The sequence below is a fragment of the Plasmodium malariae genome, assembly GCF_900090045.1.
Source record: "Plasmodium malariae genome assembly, chromosome: 14".
In the NCBI taxonomy this organism is placed as follows: domain Eukaryota; phylum Apicomplexa; class Aconoidasida; order Haemosporida; family Plasmodiidae; genus Plasmodium; species Plasmodium malariae.
The window spans coordinates 2,586,860-2,610,501 of record NC_041788.1 but is presented as its reverse complement, the minus strand read 5'-3'; the positions used below and the strand labels follow the sequence as shown (position 1 = coordinate 2,610,501).

The 23,642-nt window shown below is 23.5% G+C and overlaps 4 protein-coding genes across 4 annotated transcripts; 3 read left to right on the top strand and 1 right to left on the bottom strand.

Moving 5' to 3' along the window:
- Positions 1–578: 578 nt before the first annotated feature.
- PRP2 (pre-mRNA-splicing factor ATP-dependent RNA helicase PRP2, putative) lies at positions 579–4,020 on the top strand (the record flags this gene model as incomplete). The annotated part of the gene is given in 2 exon segments (XM_029008242.1): positions 579–1,229; positions 1,243–4,020. 2 exon segments carry the CDS (start codon positions 579–581, stop codon positions 4,018–4,020), a joined length of 3,429 nt encoding a protein of 1,142 aa, XP_028864552.1.
- Positions 4,021–6,026: 2,006 nt separating this feature from the next.
- On the bottom strand, positions 6,027–6,455 carry PmUG01_14065800 (mitosis protein dim1, putative; the record flags this gene model as incomplete). Its single annotated transcript, XM_029008241.1, has 1 exon — positions 6,027–6,455. One exon carries the CDS (start codon positions 6,453–6,455, stop codon positions 6,027–6,029), a length of 429 nt encoding a protein of 142 aa, XP_028864551.1.
- A 2,541-nt stretch (positions 6,456–8,996) lies between these two features.
- Positions 8,997–16,415, top strand: PmUG01_14065700 (amino acid transporter, putative; the record flags this gene model as incomplete). Its single annotated transcript, XM_029008240.1, has 3 exons — positions 8,997–9,168; positions 9,568–15,848; positions 16,215–16,415. 3 exons carry the CDS (start codon positions 8,997–8,999, stop codon positions 16,413–16,415), a joined length of 6,654 nt encoding a protein of 2,217 aa, XP_028864550.1.
- A 1,553-nt stretch (positions 16,416–17,968) lies between these two features.
- Positions 17,969–20,815, top strand: PmUG01_14065600 (conserved Plasmodium protein, unknown function; the record flags this gene model as incomplete). Its single annotated transcript, XM_029008239.1, has 1 exon — positions 17,969–20,815. One exon carries the CDS (start codon positions 17,969–17,971, stop codon positions 20,813–20,815), a length of 2,847 nt encoding a protein of 948 aa, XP_028864549.1.
- Positions 20,816–23,642: the final 2,827 nt, after the last annotated feature.

Here is a 23,642-nt window from a genome sequence, read left to right as displayed (position 1 = left end):
TATATACGCACATGCACCTTGTTATTAAAATTAACTTTAATACAAAAAACGTCTTATATATGATACTGTATATTTATAGATACTTTTCCTTATTGAACAAACCCTAACAAAACAGATACTGTATTATTAATTTATGAAAGTATTCTTCTATCTATTTATTTGAAACGTAAAAGAGAAAACGCCATAAATTAACATTATAAATTAAATTAAATTAGTAATGTAAATGGTTTAACTTATTTTTTTATTTATTTTTTAAGAATCAAGATGTTATTAATTTTTTATTTATTAAAACCTATGTGTGAATTTAATAGAATTTGAAGCTAAATTTTTCATCTCGTTTATATTCTTCATGTTCTTCTCTATTCTTTTTTACTTTATTTTTTTGGTAAATGGAAATATATGAAACTCCGTAGTAGCAAAGGAGAGAAGCTAGTTTTACCGTAATAACATTTAACAAACATTTAAACAGTTAGACTAGTGCTTATTTTTGTAGTTTTTTTATTTTTATTTTTTTATTTCTTTCTGTTCCTCCGGAAATTTCTCTCATCAACACGTGTACATTTCGGTTTAATGACATAATGAAGGATAAGGTTGATACGCACAAGAGGTCAATAAATTTTGATGAGGATGATGAATCCCAAAAAAAAATAAGAACAGTAGAAGAGGATGAAAAGAAAAGAGAAAGAGAAATGAAAACAAATGATAATTATTCGTCCATATATGTAGAATATGAAAAAGGAAGAAACAAAAAACTAAAATATAATATAGAGTATATAGAATTATTAAAAAAAGACGCTAGACGAAAATATTTAAAGGAAAGAGAAAAAGAAAAGTTAAATATTACAAAAAAATTATTAGATGATGAACTGTTATATAGTACTATTAAATTAGAAGGAAAAGATATTAAAGAATTAGAGTTTAATAAAAAAATTTATAATATAGCTAAAGAGAATATAAAACTACGGGAAAAATTAAAAGAAAATTACTATCACTTTCAAGAAGATTTTGATAAGAATGATAATGTCAATAATCATACTAAAATAGAACAACTAAAGGAAAATAGACAAGATCCCTCTATATATAATTATGACCAACAAATAATCAATAAAGGCATATTAAAGTTTGGTTCAGGTGCTATGATAAAAGAAAATTTAAATTATAACAACCTTGTTTTTGACGATGATTTTGCAAATAGAAAAAGCGTGAAAAGCGAAATATCAGAAGAAAATATAAAAAAAAAAAAAAAAAAAAAAAAAAGAAAACGAAAATGACAGTGATGGTGATGGTGATAATAATGTTAACGTAAATGTTAATAATAAATATTTTGAAAAAAGGAAGCATTATTATAACGGGGAGGACGAAGGAACGCACGACAGTAGTAGTAGTAGTAGTAGTAGTAGTAGAAGCAGAAGTGGTGGTAGTTGCAGCAATCGACTTGATAAACGGAGCAAACGCAAAAAAAGGAAAAGTAAAATAATGGATGAGAAAGATGCAGAGAGGCACGTGGAAAAGGAAGAAGAAAGAAAGAAAAAAAAAAATAATAATAAAGTAAAAGAAGTGCAAAAGAAAAAAAAAATGAAAATACATGATAATAGTGGTAATAGTATTAGTAGAAGCAGCAGAAGCAGTAGTAACGGACCCCTCCCCTCCTCTGAAAAAAAAAATGAGAGACATGTAATAAAAAAGAACGGGTTAACAAATGTAGTAGAATTCGTACATTTAGATAGTCTGTATGGTATGAATGAAAAGGAAAAAGAATTACAAAAACTATTTGAAGATATTAAAAAAAGAAAAGAAAAGAAAATGAAAAAAATGATTGATGAAAGGAAAAGGTTACCTATATATAGCTATAGATATGATATATTAAAAGCAATAAAAAACAATAAAATTTTAATATTAGTAGGAGAAACAGGAAGTGGTAAGAGTACTCAGTTAACACAATATTTATATGAATGTAAATATCATCTATATGGTAATATAATATGTACACAACCAAGAAGAATTGCATGTATAGCTATTGCAAATAGGGTAGCAGATGAAATGAATGTAAAAATAGGAAAAGAGGTAGGTTATGTAATTAGATTTCAAAATAAAACAAGTGAAACAACAAAAATCATATATATGACTGATGGAATGTTTTTGCGTTTGTTATTATATAACCCAACTCTAGATGATATATCTGTTTTAATTATTGATGAAGCACATGAAAGAGCTTTACATACAGATATTATATTACCAATAGTAAAAGATATATGTAATTTTAGAGAAAATATAAGAATTGTTATATCATCAGCAACTTTAGATGCAGAAAAAATTTCTACATATTTTAATTGTGCTCCAATATTTTATGTACCAGGAAGGAAATATAATGTTGATATTTATTACACTATTAATAATGAGAGTAATTATTTGTCAGCTATTGTAATTACAATTTTGCAGATTCATATAACACAAGCAAAAGGTGATATTTTAGTATTTTTACCTGGACAATTTGAAATAGAGTTAGTTCAACAAGAACTAGAAAATAAGTTAAATGAGCTAGCTCCAAAATTTCGTAACATGATCATCCTACCAATTTATTCCTCCCTACCTGTGGAATGTCAAGCGCGTATATTCGAAGACATGACTGATGAGGACCACGGAAAAAATGAGCAGGATAGTAAGGACAAACCGAATGACAGTGGAAGTGGAAGCGGCAATGGTAAAAGCAATGATAACAGCAATGATAACAGCAATGATAGTGGTAATGGAAATGGTAACGGTAGTAGTAGCATCAATAACAATCGCAGTAATAATCGCAGTGACAATCGAAGTGATGACAAAGGAGAAAGAGCTGTTAAAAGTAAGGCCATAATACCCCCAGAAAGCAGTAAAAAAAATAAGAATGAAGAAGTAAGATTAAATACACAGAAATTTAGAAGAAAAATTATACTGTCAACAAATATTTGTGAGACAAGTATTACGATAGAAAATATTGTATATGTAATAGATTCAGGATTATGTAAACAGAAAATTTATAACCCTAATTCAGGAATAGAATCATTAGTTACTTTACCTTGTTCTAAAGCATCAGTTAATCAAAGAACAGGTAGAGCAGGTAGAAAACAAGACGGGAAATGTTTTCGACTATTTACGAAAAAATCTTTTATTGATTTAAGCGACAATTCTATCCCAGAAATTCAACGTTGCGAAGTGAGTAGTATGATTTTATTATTAAAAAGTTTAGGTATGGATGATATTATAAATTTTGATTTTTTAGATCCGCCATCTCCTGTTGTTATAATAAAAGGTCTTGAACTTCTCTACTCCTTAGGTGCACTAAATGATGAAGGCAATTTAACAAGAAGTGGGAGAAAAATGGCGGAATTCCCAACAGATGTAAAATCTAGTAAAATGATTTTATCTGCTTCGGAAAAATATAACTGTGTTGATGAAATATTAAATATCACATCCATGCTAACACATGCAAACAATATCTTTTATGTTCAAAAAGGGAAAGAAAAAGAAGCTGAAAATGTTAAGAAAATGTTTACAATTGAAGGGGGTGGAGATTTTTTTCTTTTTTTAAATATTTTTAAACAATGCGAAGAAAATAATTTTTCCACTTCTTTTTGTTATGATCATTTCTTACAATATCACACACTTATAAAAATTAAAGATATAAAAACTCAATTAACAAGCATATGTGAAAAAATTGATTTACCAATTACATCATGTGGTATACAAAAGCATGACTCTATTTCTAATATTAAAAAATGTATTATAAGTGCATTTTTTACCAATGCTGCCTTACCTGTTAATAAACATGAACTTAAAATAATAAAATTAAATCAGATCGTTAGTATTTACCCCAACTCAGTTCTTTCAAAAAAAAATATAATGGAAGAAAATCAGAATGCATGTATTATTTTTTATGAAGTTATTAAAATAAATAAGTCCTACATTCGTCATAATATACCCGTTAATAAAGACTTACTGTTTGAAATTGCCTCCTTTTACTTTCTTAGTAAAAATGAGTAAATTCGTTCGAATAAGTACCAGTGTGCTGGTATGTAGTTATTTTGTTCGCAAAGTGCACATATGAACCTACATGTAATTGTTACACGTTTAAGGCAAAAAGTTGTACAAGCATTTCTCTATATATTATTAACATGAAATATAAAAATGTTAAAGTAACTTCGAACGTACGAAAACATAAATTGAAGTCAGGGAATTTTAATATGACAACATGACCATATCAGCTTTTTTTTTTTTTTTTTTTTTTTGTGAAGAATATATAGCCAATAAATTGTTTCAAAGTCATGTAGAACAAAAAATAATTATTTTATCCATACAAGAATAACAGCCCAAAGGTTTAGTATAAAATAATTTTAAGTATATATATTCCATCCAAACAAAAAATATTATCGCATATGTGTGTATATATTTATATACAAATAAATATACATAAAAGAAATGTGGGAAAAGAACAGAAAAAAAAAGGAGGATAAGGGATAAATAATAAAAGAACGCAAAATTGAAGTTAGCAGTATAATAGGTATCCCTTTCAAGTATCTTTAATTAGTTCACTTTTTTAACATACGTATACCATGAGAATTTCTCCTAAATATTGGGAGCATAATACATATATTTAAATAAAATTCTGATAAATTGTTGAATGATGTGTCCTTCAAAATATATAATAATAATTATTGTACGCCTTTATTATTTAAATTATTTAGTGAATATTAATTTAATTATATAACTTTTATTATTTACGCTCTTTTTTTTTTTTTTTTTTTAATTGTAGCACATGAGAAAAATATATATACATACATATATGTATATACGTTTACACATAAGAAATTATCCTTCCAGAGAAAGTATTGAATATAATATTTTATGTAACATCTTTTTAATATTTCCATTTTTTTTATTTGTAGGCTTTATACCAATATTCTCATAATTTATATTGTCTTTTTATTTTTTTCATGTTCCCCCATATTTTGGTCCTTATATTCATATTCTGCAATATATTATGGATGAGTAATAAATATTATTTCACAATATTTATTAAGTAGTAATAACACACTTTTTGCTGTTCTTTAATTTTGTCAATATTTACCATACATTTGCAAATGTTATCTTTCATTTTATATATTTAGAACATATATATATATATGTATACATACATTATTTTTTCTTTTCTTTTCTTTTTTTTTTTTTGTGTATTTATTTTTTTAATTTTACATTTGTATTATGTTTGTTTTTGTTATATTGCAGTATATTGTACGCCAATTTAAAATAGTAGTAAAAATAAAGCTAAGCAATATTTTATGTGTATTAATCCTTTTTCCACCCCATTTTACGTTTATAATTACGTAAATTTTATAACAAAATAATACACAATTCCTCACTTAAATAAATTATATTGTACAAATTATACGCACATGTGTAGGTATATATATATGTACACTTAATAACCAAACATGAACAAATTTACGTAAGAAGTGGTACAATTATCTAGTTAATTGCAAACATGATTTCTGTAAACCACAGTATTCTTGATCTAAAGCGTAACAAATAGTTGTATTTTAAAATAAAAAAAAAGAGTTCAAAATTAATTCATGTTAACTGTATGATTATGAAAAGGAACAAAATAACGTTAAGATATTCTCCACAATATGAAAATTTGCAAACTGAAAAACTACTAATTAAAAAATTGCTATATAAATTATTTCTAATTAAAAAATTCCTAATTTTTTATCTGTTTAATTCAAATCATATATAAACAAAGAGAACACATAAAAAAAAATTCTTTTAAAAATATTTATTGTTCTGTAAATGTGCACGTTGATACGTCTATATTTATTCTTGCTACTTATAATAAAAAGACCTGTAATTATTAATTCATAAAAAATATATATATAAGAATGATTTGCATAATAAATATATCTTTCATATTAAAAAAAAAAAAGAAAAAAAAATTTCCTTTCTTCTGATCTTCTTGCCTTAATATATATTTCCTTTATTTTTTTAAAAAGCATTCAATATTTATATTTAGTTGAATAGTCTTTTGGTGATATAACTAAACCTCTTCCTTTTCTTGCCCCTCTAAAAATAGTTTCAACTATATCAATAAATTCTTGTTTATTATTCATGGGCCAATTAATTTTATTATTGTTACCAGTACCTAAATCTATCATCATGTGTTTATTACGATAAAAAAACATAACGGAAACGGGATCATATAATTCATACATTGTATTAAAATCAGGAACTTCAATTATATCTACTAAATAAATTACACAAAAATTTTTTATGTCTTCAGCTACTTTATATAATAATTCATCCATTTTCATACAATCAGGATCATAATCATGACCAAAACGTATACAAACTAACCTTTCTTCCTCATTTATTATCGCTTGATCAACGGCCCAGCCGCTATTTAAATGTTGCAGCATAAATGACATTTCAAAAATTATATAAAATAAAATATAAAAGTACTAAAAAATTACTAAGAAGTTTCTAAGAAACTGGTAAAAATTTATGAACTGTTCATGTAATTTTTGAACGTCATATTTTAAAAAGTATATTTTTTAAATGTATATTTTATTTCTTGAAATGTTATTTAAATGTGTTAATTGCATCTTTATAATATATCTTAACAAAAGAATAAAATGTAAATATGCATATATATTTGTTTAATTCATTTAAAACCAAAAACATGTTATTAAAGTAGCATTTATAATATATACTGTTATATATATTTATACTTATGTATATTAAAAATGTACAAAATGGCCATTTATATTTGGCAAATAATTTTGTACGTTACCAAAAGTCTCCAAAAAAAATTGGAAAAAAAAATTTTTAAAGAGAATATAATAAGTTGAAATAAATTTTAAATAAGAAAATATTCATACAAATTATATATATACAATATTTTCACCTTTTATATTATAAAATTTCATCCAAAATTTAATTTTTCATAATTGCTTTAAAACACCTTTTACTTCCATAACAAGTGCAAATGAAAATGTACATATTTTTTTTTTTCTCCTACAAGGTTATTTTATTATATATTATTTAATTATTTTCCACAAAAATTTGAGAAGTTATTTTATAAGTGGAAGATTGTGTAAATTTTATTCACATCATATTTTATTACATGTATATATTACAACAAACTTACGATAATATTCTTTGTTTTATGTACAACATCTTAATTGTACAATATGACACATTAATGGGAATAAACTTTGGTGATAAGGACAAGATTCTTAAAAATAATATACATTTAATATTTTAAAATATAAAAATAAAGCAATGTAGTGAGAAATAAAATAAATGCATAAAAATTATTTGCATTTACAAAAACAGATTAAATATTATTTTACTGAACACCCAATTTTTAATTATAAAGCAAATTAGTCAACCTCCATCTAAGCATAACGTATTATAAAACGTTTTTTAAAAATGAGAAAACATAAAAATATGTTTATATTTCTCGAACATTACTTTATACGATCTTCTATTCAAATAAAGTCTTCAAACTGTTTACTGTTATCAAAAGCTTTTTATTTTATTATATTTATTTTTCTTTATTTCCCTTTTTTAATTGTCTGACAAAATTCATATTTATTAAATTAAACATTTTTACGATAATACGAAATTACACATCGTTTGGTTAATTATGTTCACATATGTTTATATTACTTGAGAGATTATAACACCATGAATTTAAAAAAAATATAGCATATATATATATGTTGTCCCTCTATTTTCTTTTTTTTTTTTTTTTTGAGACTTTTGAAACATTTAATTTTAAAAAGCTTATACTGTATTACTTCATTTCTATGTAAAACAAAAAAATTTGCGTTTTCCTTATACGTAAATTTCCTAAATATTATTTTATTATATATAAATATTTATTAATTCTTAATAATGAGGCAAAACACTTTTCTCGAAATGTGTATGGAAATTTTTTTTTTTTTTTTTTTGTATAGAGCATGTGTAAGAAAATAAAAATTTTTGCAATTCGGAAGAAATATCATGAACAATTTTTCTTGAATCTTATTTTCTCCTGCTTTTAAATTTAATTAATTGTAATTTACAAATATTTTTATTATTAATTATGAGTATAAATTTTCTCATTGCTTTTATATATATATACACATATATACCTTTAAATTTTTAATGCTTATCTGAAGCTTGTAGAAAGGTAAAATTCCTTCCAGTGACGCGGAAAAAAAAAAAATTGACAAAGTATAAAGATTAAATTATTAAACAATATATATACGCATGTACACATATACATATATACAAATGTGTTCTACATATATATAAAATAAAATTAAAAATTTTTTAATTATAAACATTTTCATATTTTCTTTAATAAAAAAACCCTTAAATTTTTCTGTGCCTTGTTTTAAACTCCTCTATATGTTTACGTTTTATCATAATAAATATTTCAAACCAAAAGAACACAAACAAATATTAAAGCCCCGTACTATATATTTTTATGTACTTTATAACAAATGTAGAACATTAAAACACACTTAATTTTGAAAATGCTTTAAAAATAGAAAAACAACAAATAGAAAAAAAAAAAAAAAAAAAATGTTGCAGCTAAAATATGTTACAATACTAGCAGTTTTATTTTACTTTTCTCTTCAATTTGTAGTACACAATTTTTTATATATGTAACATTTATTGCATGCACACAAAACATGTAGAATTATGCACAACAATAAATTAAAATATGTATACATATTCTTTATAATCCTGTTGTAACAGAAATTGATCTTTATATCCAACTAATTAATTTATTATTTTGTACATATATATATATTAATAGGCTCCGGTGCAAATACATTTAAACGAGTTCACTTAAAATGTGTGTGTATTTATATATCCCTGTTTTTTCATAATGTTTAGCACACATATAGTGTTGATTACAAGTAATTTTTATTCTATTAATTAAGGCTTTATTTTATTTTATTTTTATGAAAATGAATTTAAAATGGTTACATAATATATCACTTTTTAACGATAATAAACTAAATTCCAAAAAAAAATTTGTAAGGAGCCGAAAAAGGTTTAGAACCATAACATGGAAATACACAAAAACGATTGGACCTTTAGCTTCTTTTATATACTTGTTTAATCAGATCATCGGATCAGGTAATATACATATTTATGTAGCACTAAAAAAATATGAGAATGAGAATTTGGGCAATTTTTTGGTAGCTAGCCTGAGCTTTATAAAAAAATAATATGTAATAAAATATTAAAAAATGAAAAGAAATATAATGAAAAAAAAAATATATATATAATACAATAAAACTAAATAAAATGAAGTAAAAATAAAGAAAAATTAAAAAACAAAGTAAAAAATAAACAGAACGAACAGATTAAACGCATGTCTCTCCTTTATTGCATTTAGTGCGTGAGCCCCTCAACTTTCTTTTGATTCTTAAAATTTTCTGATTTAAACTAATATACCATATAAAATATAACAATAATAATAATAAAACAATTTAATGGTAATTTTTTTTTTTTTTTTTTTTTCCACATTTGTAGGTTTATTTGACATCCCAAGTTTAATAGATGAAGTAGGATGGATTCCAGTAATTTTTGGAAATACGTTTGTATGCTCAGTTGCTGTTTTTTGCAGTTTAATGATTTTAAGAGCTATGACAATGATACCAAAAAACAAAAATTTTGAGCAAAGAATTGAATATAGTGCAGTTATAAAATATTTTATGTCCAACGAAAAATATAAATTTGTTTCCTTTTTATATCATTTAGGAAATATATGTAATAATATATGTGGGATTCTTGTTATATCAAAAATAATTGATATATTCATTATTAAATTATTTGGTTTTACTATATTATTTCAAGTGTATCCTCAATTAAAAATAACAAAATGCTCTTTAAGTCTCTTGGATGCTATGTTCAATGGCTTTTACTATACAAGTACAGGACATTATGAAACAATAATAATAGGTGGTTTTACTATAGGTTATATTATTAATGCAATTATATGTATACATCTATCTTCTAAAGGTCTAGAAGAAACAATAAATTATCAATATGTTGTTTTCATGATATTTATGAGTTCTTTTCTTTATTTATCTATTTCGTCAACAATATATTTGCTTTCGGAAAATTACATTGATAACGCTGCTCCAGATAATAACGTGGATATAAACAATAATTTAATATTGAATAGAGCTTATTTTGAAAAAGATTTAATAAAAAATTATTACAGATATAATGAAGTAAATAATTTTAAAGAGGAGATAAAACCATGTAAAGACACATTTTTTCCTGAATGTTCAATTTCAATGTCACCAATATATGAAAAAATACCTTTTTCAAAACATTGCACAAAAAATAAACACATTATAAAGAACAATAATGTTTTAAATAAATATATTAAAAGAAGAGAAAGAAATAACCTATTATATTACAAAAAAGGAATATTTTGTTGTTCTCTTTTTTCTTTAAATCCTTTATATCAAAAAAAGGTATATGTATTTCGAAACAGTATTTTTTATATCACTTTTTCTAGTTGTTCTAAGGATTTAAAAATAAAAAATACTAACAGTAATCAGTATTTTTATTCTATATACAAAATCTATCATGAGAGGAACAGCAGAAACAATAACATTGAAAACTTTAAAACCATGACACAACTGCATAAAAAGAAGGAAGATAATTTTAAAAAGCAAAGAACAAAAAAAAAAAGTAGCCCGTTTTTTAAGAACAGTTTGGATGATAATGTTGACGATGATGATGGAGGTGGTGTTGACAGTCATAATGACCGTGAGCACGACGATAAACAACATCAAAGAGAGCAAAAATTCGCGCGAATAGAAAAAAAGGACGAAAAGGACAGCAAAAGAAATGATACAAATAACAATAGGAAAAATGGAAAACAAAATAAAATGTTTTTTAAAAATTTATACTATATGATTAGCAAAATAGAGGGAATAAAATCGTACTGTATGGGGAAAACCTTTGCTAATTTTATTGATTCCTATGGGTTTGTGGGTAATATACCTTCTTGGGGAAATGAAATTACGGATGACGTTAATGTTTCGAAAGCTATATGGTTTGCTGTCATTTTTAGTAGTATTTTTTATTTTATATTTGGTCTAATATTTTGTTTGAATAATTCTTTTCAAAATATTAATACATCTATTTTGCATATTTTTAACCTGGTTGCTGTAGCACCCAAAGTTATTACGGGTTCTATATCTATGCGTTATGATTTAATGAATTTAGATATATGTTCTGATAATGCAGCTTTTTTTTTTGGATGTGTAGCACCCTTTTTGTTTGCTTGGATATTTTCGAATGGAATTCTTTTTTCAAATGTATTTAATTATATAAGTCTAATTTGTGGTCTTTTTTGTAATTTCTTATCACCTGCGTTTGCATATATTTCAGCCTGTGAAAGTAACGAATCTTTTTACAAAAACCCGCTAAGAAAATACACAATTGTTAACAGAAAAAAAACGGTATTTTCCTCGAGCTCCGATATTCGAAGGGCACTGGGCAATATAATAGACAATTTCGATGATAACGATGAATATTATCAAGAGGAGGATGTCCATAGCGAGAAAAAGGAAGATGTAGTGGAAGAGGACAACCAAGCGGATGAAATAAAGGGAAGTATAGAATACAATAAACCACTATCATTAAATGAATCATTAAATTCTGCATCTAATAGAAGTAGATGTGTCAATTTTATAGATGGGGAGCATAGTCCTAAAAGCTACCCTAAAGAAGTCAACGAGTTCGATAACCTTTCAAATAAAATATCGCAAAATTTAAAATCATTAAATCTCGAGGATACCATTTCACCTTCAAAAAAAAGAGATATTAATGTAAATGACGAAAATATAAGAGGAACCGATATTGCAAATACTTGTCATGAAAAAAAAGGGAAGAAAAAGAAGGGAGTAATGTTTGCAAATGAAGTAAATGAATATTATGAACAAACTAATATTGAAATGAAGAACGTACTAAGTTCATATGATACTACGCAGAATGTTACTGATACAAACGACGCGCACAAGTATTACATTGACACAAAAGACACTCACACAAATGATGCACACACGAATGCAAATGTTTCAAATAACAAGGATAAATGTAAGGGGAAAAAGAAGGTTGCTTTTTCTAAAGAATCGCATACAACGAATGATGATGATAATAATCTTACGAGCGAAATATATTCCTCCGAATTTCTAAAATATAAAAGAAATTCTAGAAACATTAAAGAAAGAAAAAATACAAAAAAAAAGTTAATGTTTGTAGATGAAGTTGAAATGTATGGGGATGAAGACACAGATAAAGAATATAAAAAAAAAAACCAAAAAAAGGGAGTTACATTTTTTTATGATTTAAAAAATGATAATGATTATTACAACGATCTTCAAAAAAAAGAAAATGTGAAAAGTAAGGAAGTAATGTTTAAAGCAGAGGTAAAAAATCAAATTGTAGAGAATGCAAAAAATAAGAGAAACGGGGGAAAAAAAGTAAAGTTTTCAAACGAATCGCCAAATTCTAATGAAGAAAATGATGTAAGAGAAAATCGTGAATCGAATATAACTGAAAACTATGAAAAATGTTATTATTTAAATGAAGAACAAAAAGGAAATTCTCATTTTACGAATGGCACAGCAAAATGTACTGAGAGTGCAACAGAAAAGTGCTATATCAAAAAGGATAATAGACACCATTTATTAGCTGAAAATAAAAAAAACATAGAGTCCATAGCATTAGACAATGAAAAATTCGTTCTACAATATAGTAATAAGAATGATATTAATGTGATGAAATATAAAGCATTAACAGAAAACGAAAAAATTAGAAGTGAAAATATATGCACAAATTCATGCTATGATATGAGCATTGTACATGGCCAGCCAAATGATGATCAAAATTGTGTACACGAGACATTTACGAATTATAAGATAAAGATAATAAGCAACAATAGCTGCATGAAGGCTTATTATAGGAAAAATGCTGAGAATGATGAACACTGCAAACACTTCGAAAACGGAACAGCCGAAGCTAATTCTGAAAGTAAGAGCAATATCAACGAATATAACATAAACCTTAAAGAAAAAGAAGATAGGAATAACTCCAACCTTGTTCATGTTCATTTTGAACAGGATAAACAAAAAGAAAGCTCCTTTCTTGGAAATAATATGGATAATCCTAAAAACGTCTTAAGTATGAATAAAGCATTTGACAACTTTGCACTGTTCGAGAGAAATTATAGTGACTCAGATATGTACAATAATAATGTGCAGAATGAAATTAAAAACTTAGAACATATAGAAAACGATATTATAACAGAAAACAGGAATTTTGATCAAAATGAAAAAGTCTTTAAACGCCAAAGAGAAAAACTAAAACATCGTTATAGATGCAACATGACAAATGTACAAGAAAATTTATATAATTTAGACAATTTAGTACAGCATATAGAATCTTTGAATCTTAAGGACAAAAATACGAGCATCCCTTTTGATAACATTACATTAAAAAAAGATGATATAAATGATGAAATAAATCTTCATAAATGTAACACTTTAAATGAAGCAAGTAGTAGCGTATCGGATGAAAGTAAACCGAGTGGTAAAACACTTACTGAAGAAACGTTAACAAATTATGGAAATGTATCTATTAATAAAAAGGTTTATTTCTATTCACAAAAAAATACAGAGGCTAATATAACCGAATTTGATACATCTGTTTATGCTTCCGCCAATATTATTGCACATGATACCCCCCCCGTTCATAGGTCAGCGAATACTACTGAAAATAATACTTCAGCTTATGATTTCCCTTTAAGAAAACTATATTCAAAAAATGATCAAATTATAAATTCCTCAACTGAAAAAGATAGTTTAGAACATGTGATGATGGAAGAAAACTTCATTAGTAATAATTTAAATGAAGAAAACTTAAAAAATTACAACACTTCAATGAACATGAAAGAATTAAATGACGAAAAAGTTTTAAAAAAAAGAAGCCCGCAAATAGGAATGCAGACATATCAAAGAGGAGAATATAATATTATTACAAAATCGGAAGAACAAATTGGTTTTAATAAAATTCAATCTGAATGTTATAATGACACAGACGTAAAAACGCAAAATTATACAAAGGATACGTTCATAAATAATAGTACCAATAAAACTGAATTTAATGTTTTGTTCAACAAGTCAGAGATGGGTAATGAAAAAGAGAAACGCGGCAATATAAATATACTTTCTGCATCGGAACAGAACTCATCAAATGGGTTCAAAAAAAGTGAAAAAAATACCTTATGTTATTCTAGTGAAAATTTAGTGGGTAAAAATGATAGTAACCAAGAAGATATTTTATATCCAAGAAATTATAACGAACAAAAAGGTTTATCCGTAGATATTACATTGTTACCTCAGGATAATAGTATAATAAAAATGAATATGAAAAGTTCAAGCTTAAACGATTCAATTAGGGACAACAATAATAATGGCAAAAACAATAACAATATTGATGATAGTAAAAGGAAAACATTATTTGTTAGACAAAGAAAAAAATTAAAATCCTCTTTTCATGCAAATGGAGGTATGATAATAGGGGATCACAAAGAAGCAATACACAAAGAACAAATTAATGAGTTGCGAAAACAAATAAGTAAGGAATCTAATATATTTGATTATTATAATAATGAGAAATGCACGGGTATTGTAAAACAGGAGGAATGCCAACAAAATAGTGGAGAAAATATAGATCAGAATAAGACAAACAAGGAAAACACAAATGTTCAAGATAATGCGAAACAAGAAATGCCTATAGTAAACATAATGAAATCCTACAAAATGTCATCCATAACTCCAAACTTAAATGTTCCATTAGATAATAATGGGGGGAGATCTAAGTCAAAGGGGAGGGTAGGAGAAACAAGACATAAAACGCAGTACGTGTTTAGAGATATATCAAAACTGTTAAGTGATATAGATGAACATAAATTAGAACCAATAGAGAATGAAAATATAGATAACAACGTAACAAATGAAAACAAGGAGAATTATATTGTGAAGCAAAATAATAACACAAATTATGATTCCAATAAAATAGTGAATCTAAATGAAGAAGGAAACGAAAATAAGGAAAAATTTCCATCTGAAGATATTGAAAAATCAGATATTATAAAAACAATTGAAAAAATATACACAGAATTAGCAAATAAAATGCATTCTGAGAATTCCGAAATTTCTACGTATGATGATAATGATGACACTGATTATGTTGATATACGTTATTTTAAAATTATAGATAATAATAATCCTGTTAAACATTATTACAATACTTTTCATCGAAGTAAAATCTTAGAAAGAAAAAAATATGATCATATCTATTCAAATAATATTATGATAGATAACAAAACAAATATGGACCATTTATGTTCCATATTTTTGTTTGGAAATCCTTTAGAAAGAAATGAAGAATATGAAAATAAAAAAAAAATAAACACACATGATGAAGCCCAACCTGCATCTAATGATTTTCAAAACGCAGCAACTGGTCGACAAGATAGTTATGATGCCACTACTACTTTTTCGACTACTATTAATTGTGAAAATACAAGAAATACATCTAATTCAGGTGTGTGTGAACATAAGGAATACGCTAAGAGTTTCCCCTCAGGAATCCTACAGAATGATAGTGAAATACTTAAGAAAAACATAATTGAAAATAAAAATTGTTTAAACAGTACCAAAAGTATCCTTTCTTTAAGAAAACGAAATGTAAATTTTAGTATACATAACGAAGATATGAATTCTCAGGTAATAAAAAAATAAAAATAAATACACATTTACGTACGGAACATATTCCAGTATGTTTTAAGTATCAAATAATGTAGTACATACATATATATTCTATAGTTTTATACATACTAATTTATATAATAATATACTTTAGTATAAATTTATTTTTTGTCTGCTATCTTTTTCCGTTCTACTTATATTATTCATTAAATTGATATCACCTATTAACAGGTTCATCCTGTTAGAATTTAAGATAATTATCCTTTTCGTTACAATTCTGCTGCACATATATATATACACTTAGATGTACAGATGAAAATTTTTAAAAATATATTTATATAATTTTATGAAAAAAATCCTTTTTTTTATATATTTTTTTTAAAGGAATTAAATGACATACTTCAAAGTAATGCTGTTGGAGATTTAAAGAAAAACAGTTCTGATAAAATAGAAGTAATGAAAATTAGAATATATGTATACCCATCCTTTCTTCAAAAATATCATGTAGAAACAACTTACGTGTTATTGGGATGTTTGACAGCTTTTTCATTTTTAGGAATGATAACTGATTTGTTATTTGGTTAATAATATAGATGTGTTTTTATACTATGAGAGTTTCATTTAAACTTGTATTAAGAAATATAAGAACCACAGAATGCAATTTTTTTTTTTTTTTATGTAACATACCCAGATTCTATAAATTTCCCTAACTTGTACAAGCTTCAACTTTTTGTGTACCTTTTTTTTACACCTGCATGTTTCTTACTTTTTACTTCCAAGCATATGTGTGTACACGTATATTTGTGTACATGAACATATATGAACATTACATATGTACCTTCTTTTTTTTTATTTTTTTGTGTGTGTGCGTATTATAAATATAGCTGATGTATAAATTATCAAACAGGTTTTTTTACGTTCATATATTATGAAACTTTTGAATAATTTTGTATACTTAATTATATATTAATCCTTTATTCTTTTTATCCTATCTTATTTAATTTAATTTTATTTATGTATTTTTTTTTTTTTTGTATTGTGATTTTAATCTTTTTATAATGCACATTTTTATCATAATTTTGTTTCGTTCAAAAACTTTTTTTATATTATCCGTAATTATCTTCACATTATTAATATACATAAACAATATAATTGCTAATTCAATGAAAACAAGTACCATTATTTCTTTTTTTAAAGTGTTATTTGAGATATAATAAAATAAAAAGTATATACTTTTAATAGAATTAAAATTTATATAAATGTCTTACCATATTAGTTGTAACTATAATTTCACTGTAATATTCAATATAAAACCGTCAAAAATGATAGGTGAATATTAAGAATTTTCTTTTTCACATTTAGAAACATTTTTTTTTTTTTTTTTTATCTATAGAATTGGTACTTCTCAAAAATTTTACTATATTTTTCCAGTGTACAAAAATTTAATTTGTCATTCGTATATTTATATTTTTATAATTTACTAAAATTCAACGTCTACATTAATTCTATGTAAAAATAAAAAATATATATATATTATATATACATAATTTATTTGCTTCGAAAAATTGAGAAATTCCTATTCTATATTTTTTTTTTTCCATAATGCAATTTTTTCTAACGTAAAATATATTAATTTTTTTAATATAGAGATGTTATATTAGATATTATACTCCATATTTCAACTTCTTTTTTATTTTACGCGTTTCAAGCATTTACACGCAAGAGTAAAAATGAAATAAATAAAAGTCATGTTTTATTTATAATGCACATAGACCATTCTATATAATTTAAATTAAAAATAGAAAAAAATGAACTCATTCAATAAAATTGTATATTTATAATTTCTATTTTTTTCCTTTTTTTTTTTTTTATTTTATCTTTATATTAAAATTACTCCTTTAATACATTACATAAAATATAATATATACATATAGTTTATTCTTTTATCCTCTTAAAAAAAAAAAAAGACAAAATTAAATTTAAACACAAAGTTTACCAAATAAAATCATTATATACACTCATAATTAATGATTTAAAATTATTGTAATTATAGGATATTTAAAATTTTTTTTTAATTAAATATATGATTTTTTTAAATGTTAAAAAACTGCGCAAATAGAATTATGTTATAATCTAAAATGCTCTCAAAAGACAGAGACAATTCGAAATTAAAATATAATATATTAAGCATATCATCAAATGATAAAGATCATGATGTTACATACCTATTAAAAAATACAGATGTGGAAATTTATAAACCATGGCTAAGCGAACAAAATTGTATATACCCGCAAGAATTTATTTTACAGATAAAACCAGCTAAAATAAAATATTTAGAATTTTTATCTCATGAATATGCCATAAGTAGGAAGATTGAAATATATATATCTAATAACAATAAAGATTTCTTAAAAGCTGGTTTTTTTAGATTTAATGACAACGCTTCAACAAATTATTGTGCTAAAGAACTTAAATATGTATATTTGCCATGTTCCATGAAATGCACATTTGTCAAATTACGGCTTCATAGTCCATATCACAACTATCTAAATGTCCATTCACAAATTGGGTTGTATTACATCAACATAATTCCTGAAGACATTTCTTTAAATATTACATCTGAGGCAAATACATTTCTTAAATTAACCTCCTCAGCTAATAAAAAAAATAAAAATTATAATGATATTAAGGTAAATAATAAAAAAGCACTCTTGCGAAAAAGGGAAGTAACTACGTATAGCTCAAATCTCACTGACAATAATGCTGCACAGCATTTTACAGAAGAAGTACGTTTAGAAAGTTTTAAAAGATCGTATTCTAAATGTGATATAAACAAAATTAGTTCTTTGTATGAAACATTAGAGAACAAGATAAAATGCTTTGAAAAAATAAAAGGTGAATGCGTTGCGAAAGAAGAGTTTAATACGGCGAATGAACTAAAAAAAATTGTAAATATTTTTATTTCTTTAAAAAATGTAATAACTTTCATAAAAGGAAAAAAAAAGAAATATGTCAGAGAAGAAAATTATGGAAAAGCTAAAAGATTAAAAGAAAAAGAAATAAAAATAAAAATTATAATAAAGAATATAGAAGAATTGAATATAATAAATAACTGTTCAAGAAAATGGTATTATGAATGGCTAGTTTTGTATTATAAAGAACTAGAATATTATGAAAAAGAGATAAATAAAATTATGTCTAATGAAAATATAAAAAAAAATTCTGCACTTTTTGATAATCACAAGAATGATAACGATAATGATGTTGACTTAAATAATATTCTGTTATTCATTTGTAGCGATAACGAAAAAAAAAGAGAGATGGGTTTCGACTTAGCTTACAAACCATTTGAAGATCGAGATAAAAAATATAAAAATTTTTGGCTTAACAATTTAGAATCCTTATGTTTAATTATTAAAAGAGGAATATCAGATCCGTATTATAATATATTTATAAAAAGTGTGGTCACTCTAGAAAAAATGCTAAATAAATTCCAAGATTACTTTTTAAAATTGGATAATAGACATGATGATCATTTTAATGATAAGAACATAAAATATCTAAAACATATAATTTCTTCACTATTGAAACGTTTAGATGATTCTAATTTAGATGTTGTAGACATTTGTATAAAAACAATAATGATGATGTTACATAACAATTTTACTTCTTTTAAAAATGTGTTTTCTATTATATTATCAATGTTGTTTTATTTTTTTTCTGCCGATGTAACATCAGAAATAAATGAAAAGATAATTGTTAGTTTAATGAGCTTTTACTACTCCTTGATTAACAAATACTATACATCTGTGAAAAATGATATTAATTTAAAAAAAGTACTCGAAATTATATCTCTTTTTCTTGAAGTAGATCTTGAATCAATAAAACAAACATCTTTGGATTTTTTTGTTAATATATATAATACTGTCGAAAATCGTAACGAACTTTTTGAAGAATTTTTATTAAATGTTTCATATGATACTAAGAATCTTATAATAAATAGAGTGAATCAAGAAGAAAAGGAGAACACGAAAACTTTAAAGAATGCCAATGATGAGAAAAACGAAAATGAAAATGAAAAACCCAAAAAACATTGTTTGTTCATAAATAATGATGAATTATTAAAAAAAAATTCTTATTTAAACAATAATTATCTTAACATCAAAGAGTTTACATCGTTTGAACATAATACAGAGAAAATTGATGAAAATGAAAATGTTAGTATCGGTGTTATAAGGAATAACAATACAGAAAATTGTACAGCTTTAAATATAAATATGAAAGATAATAGACTAGTTGATAAAAATTCAAAATTAACTTTTGTGGAAAATAGCCATTTAAAAAAAGAAAAATGTCCTAGTGAAATTCAAGAGCTACAAGATAATAGTACCACAGAAAATAAAGAATATGAAAAGGTACAAATGGTTGCAGTAAACAAAATGAAAGCAACAGAGACCGATCTCATAACCATAAGTAGCTTACATAAGAAGGAGGCCCCCATAAATGAACAAGTAAAACGTGAAAGCAGTACAAAACACGAGGAAAAGTTAACAAATAAAAGTGAAGATGTAGAAGATTCTACAAAGATAGATGATGAATACGACGAAACAAATGTACCTTCATTTACATGTAAATATTGTTTTAAGTATGATGAAGCTTTTACTGAAATAGGTTTAGAGAAGCACTGGATAAAAAAGTGTCCTATGCTTTGTACCTGTCCAAATTGTTTTTTAATTGTTGAATTAGTTGTCATTTATGATCACTTTCTATCTGAGTGTTCGCATAATCATATGTATACACCGTGTGAATACTGTAATAAAATTGTAAAGAAAAATTTATTAGATTCACATGTAATGAATGAATGTAATGGAAAGAAAACTGAATATCTTTCTTGTTATTATTGTTCTCTTTGCATTGAATCATTTGACATAGATATATGGAGAGCTCATTTTTTATCATGTTCTAAAAATCCTAGATTACAGTAATATTTCTTTTTTTACATACTAATTGTATTGTGTGGCATTTGTGTAAATCTTATTAAAGAGTAAACATATTGTCTTTTTTTTTTTTTTTTTTTCTTTTTTTTTTTTATTATTCATTATTATCTTTGAATTTTAAAAATTAGTTTTATAGTAAATATAAAATTTTATTTTTGCTCTTGTTCTACAATTTTGTGAACGATATTATTTTTATTCCTATTGTCTAAAGGTGTTGTAATGAATTTTATTTGAATATAATTCTATTTATATATTAATGAATTCAACAAATTAAAAATATAACTAATACCAATAAAGTTCTTAATTACTTCATAGATAATTTTGTTTATTATAAATTTTATCAAATGAATAGTATTAATCTTTAAATATTTAATTTTCATATATCTGTAATATTTATAAATAAATTAAAAGATCTTTGTAGAATTAGAAAATAGGGATAAAGGGAAATACTAATAAAAAAAATTAAGGTGAAAAACTAGTTATGTCCTTTTCCAAAAAGTAAAACAAATATGATAATTTTTTTATTTCCCTGTAATATTAGCATTTACGAGAAAGTAATTTTGTGAATGTTTTTTTAATGATATTAAAATTTCAAAAAATACAAAAAATTTAATGCATAATGTAAATGCTAATCTTCATTTTTTAAATAAAAATTTTATATTTAATGATAAAGAAATTCAGTAATACGACATATACAATACTAGTTGCATTATAGAGTAGTTTTAGATTGAAATTTTACATTATTGCTTTTTAATGCATAAAATATAATAATAAACACTGTTGTATTTTTTAGTAAATACTTTGATTTAATGCACATGTATATATTAATTTTTCAAATGCACTGTTTCAACAAAATAAATGTTGTTACCATTTTTAAAAAAAGTTTTAAAATATTTAGAATGATGTCTATATATTAGTATTTTATCCTATTTATTTTTGTGATAAGTCCTGCTACTGAAATAGTACAAAATCAGAGGAATCCTATAAGAAATAAATAGTGGTACTAATTTCAATGAATTATTTTTTTTTATATATCATCTTATATATATAAAAACATTCGAAATGGATATAAAATGTATATATAATATATAAGCAATATTTTTTTTTCAGTAAATTTTAATATTTAATTTTTCCTAGTTTGCGCTTTAGAAAGATGAATATTTCTCTTATATCGATATATTAATAATTCAATTTATTTAACTTCGGATTGTATATTTTAATTTTTAGCATTTCTCTTTTTATATACGAAAAAATAATGAAAAAATGCATCACATATATTGTAATTATTATGTATAACGTATACAATTTACATTATATATATCTATCTATCTATCTTTCATTGTTTAAAATTTTTCATTAGTTCTTAACAAAAACAAATTAGCAAAAGTTTCTAGAGGAAATGTTGCATAATAACTGAAAGAACACATTCATATTTAATTTCCTTATATAACAGAAGTATAATTGACATATTAAAAATTTACACTTTTCTACATGTGCTAGTATATTTAAAAGGGCAGTTATTTAGAATTAAACAGTGACTGTAATTTCCAGAGAAACTTTGATTTTAAAATATTGTATCTATTTTTTGAAAAACTTTTTTACAATAGAAATTTAAATAATGATATATATATTTAACATTATATCGTAAAAAAAAATGTTAATGAAATGACCATTTTCATGTGAAATTCTGATTCATTGAAAAAAACACAATCCAAATAGCTATATACACACGTATATATAAAATGCTTATGTGAAATAATTCGTAATAATGTAAAATGATAGGTAATACTATTATATATCAATAAAAATTAAGGTGAAGTAAATATATTGTTTTACAATTATTCATAAATATAAAAGCGAGCTTCAAATGAAATACAAATTTATTTAATTTGATATTCACCTAAAAGTAAAAATTAAATAATCCATACTTAATCGACAGAAAAACAAAATTAATTAAATAATTATAATGAAAAAGACATAAAGATAAATATACAGTAACACAATTTCATATAAAATAGAAAAAATAAAAATGAAAGGATTTTATGAATATTTTAATTACTAATAATTTATAAATTATTAATAATAAAGTTATTCATTATTCTATAATAAAAAATAATTAATATTCATAAAAAAATATTACAAGATTGATGTAATAATATAATATAATAGTAAAAATAAATAAAATAAAAATAAAAAATATATATAATTAATTATTTTATAAAATATTATATAATTAAAAATATATATTAAATAATTTAAATTAATTAAATATAATATATTTACACACTAATATTAATTTTATATAATTTAAATAAAAAATATAATTAAATTTAAATATTATTTATTTTAAAATTATATAAAACATTTTAATATAAAATAAAGTTAGTATATTACAAGCAAAATTAAAAAATAAAATATATTTATATCAATAAAATTATTTCGATTGTTATTGTTTAATAAAAAAAAAAAATTAATTAAAATAAATATATATTATAAATAAGAAAAAATTAAAAATAATTATATAATAATTTAATTAAAATTAAATAATAATAATTTAATATAAATAATTAACATAAAAAATATATAAAGATATAATATAATTAAAATTTATTTATTTAATATATTATAAAAAACTAATTAAATTAATTAATTAAAATAATTATGTATATTTATAATTAATTTTAATTATTTTAAATAATAATATAAAACAAAAAATAAATAATAATATTAATATATAAATAAGTAGCAAAATATATAATTTATAATAAATAGGCATAATTAAAAAATATTAATTAATTTGTTAAAAATATTTAAA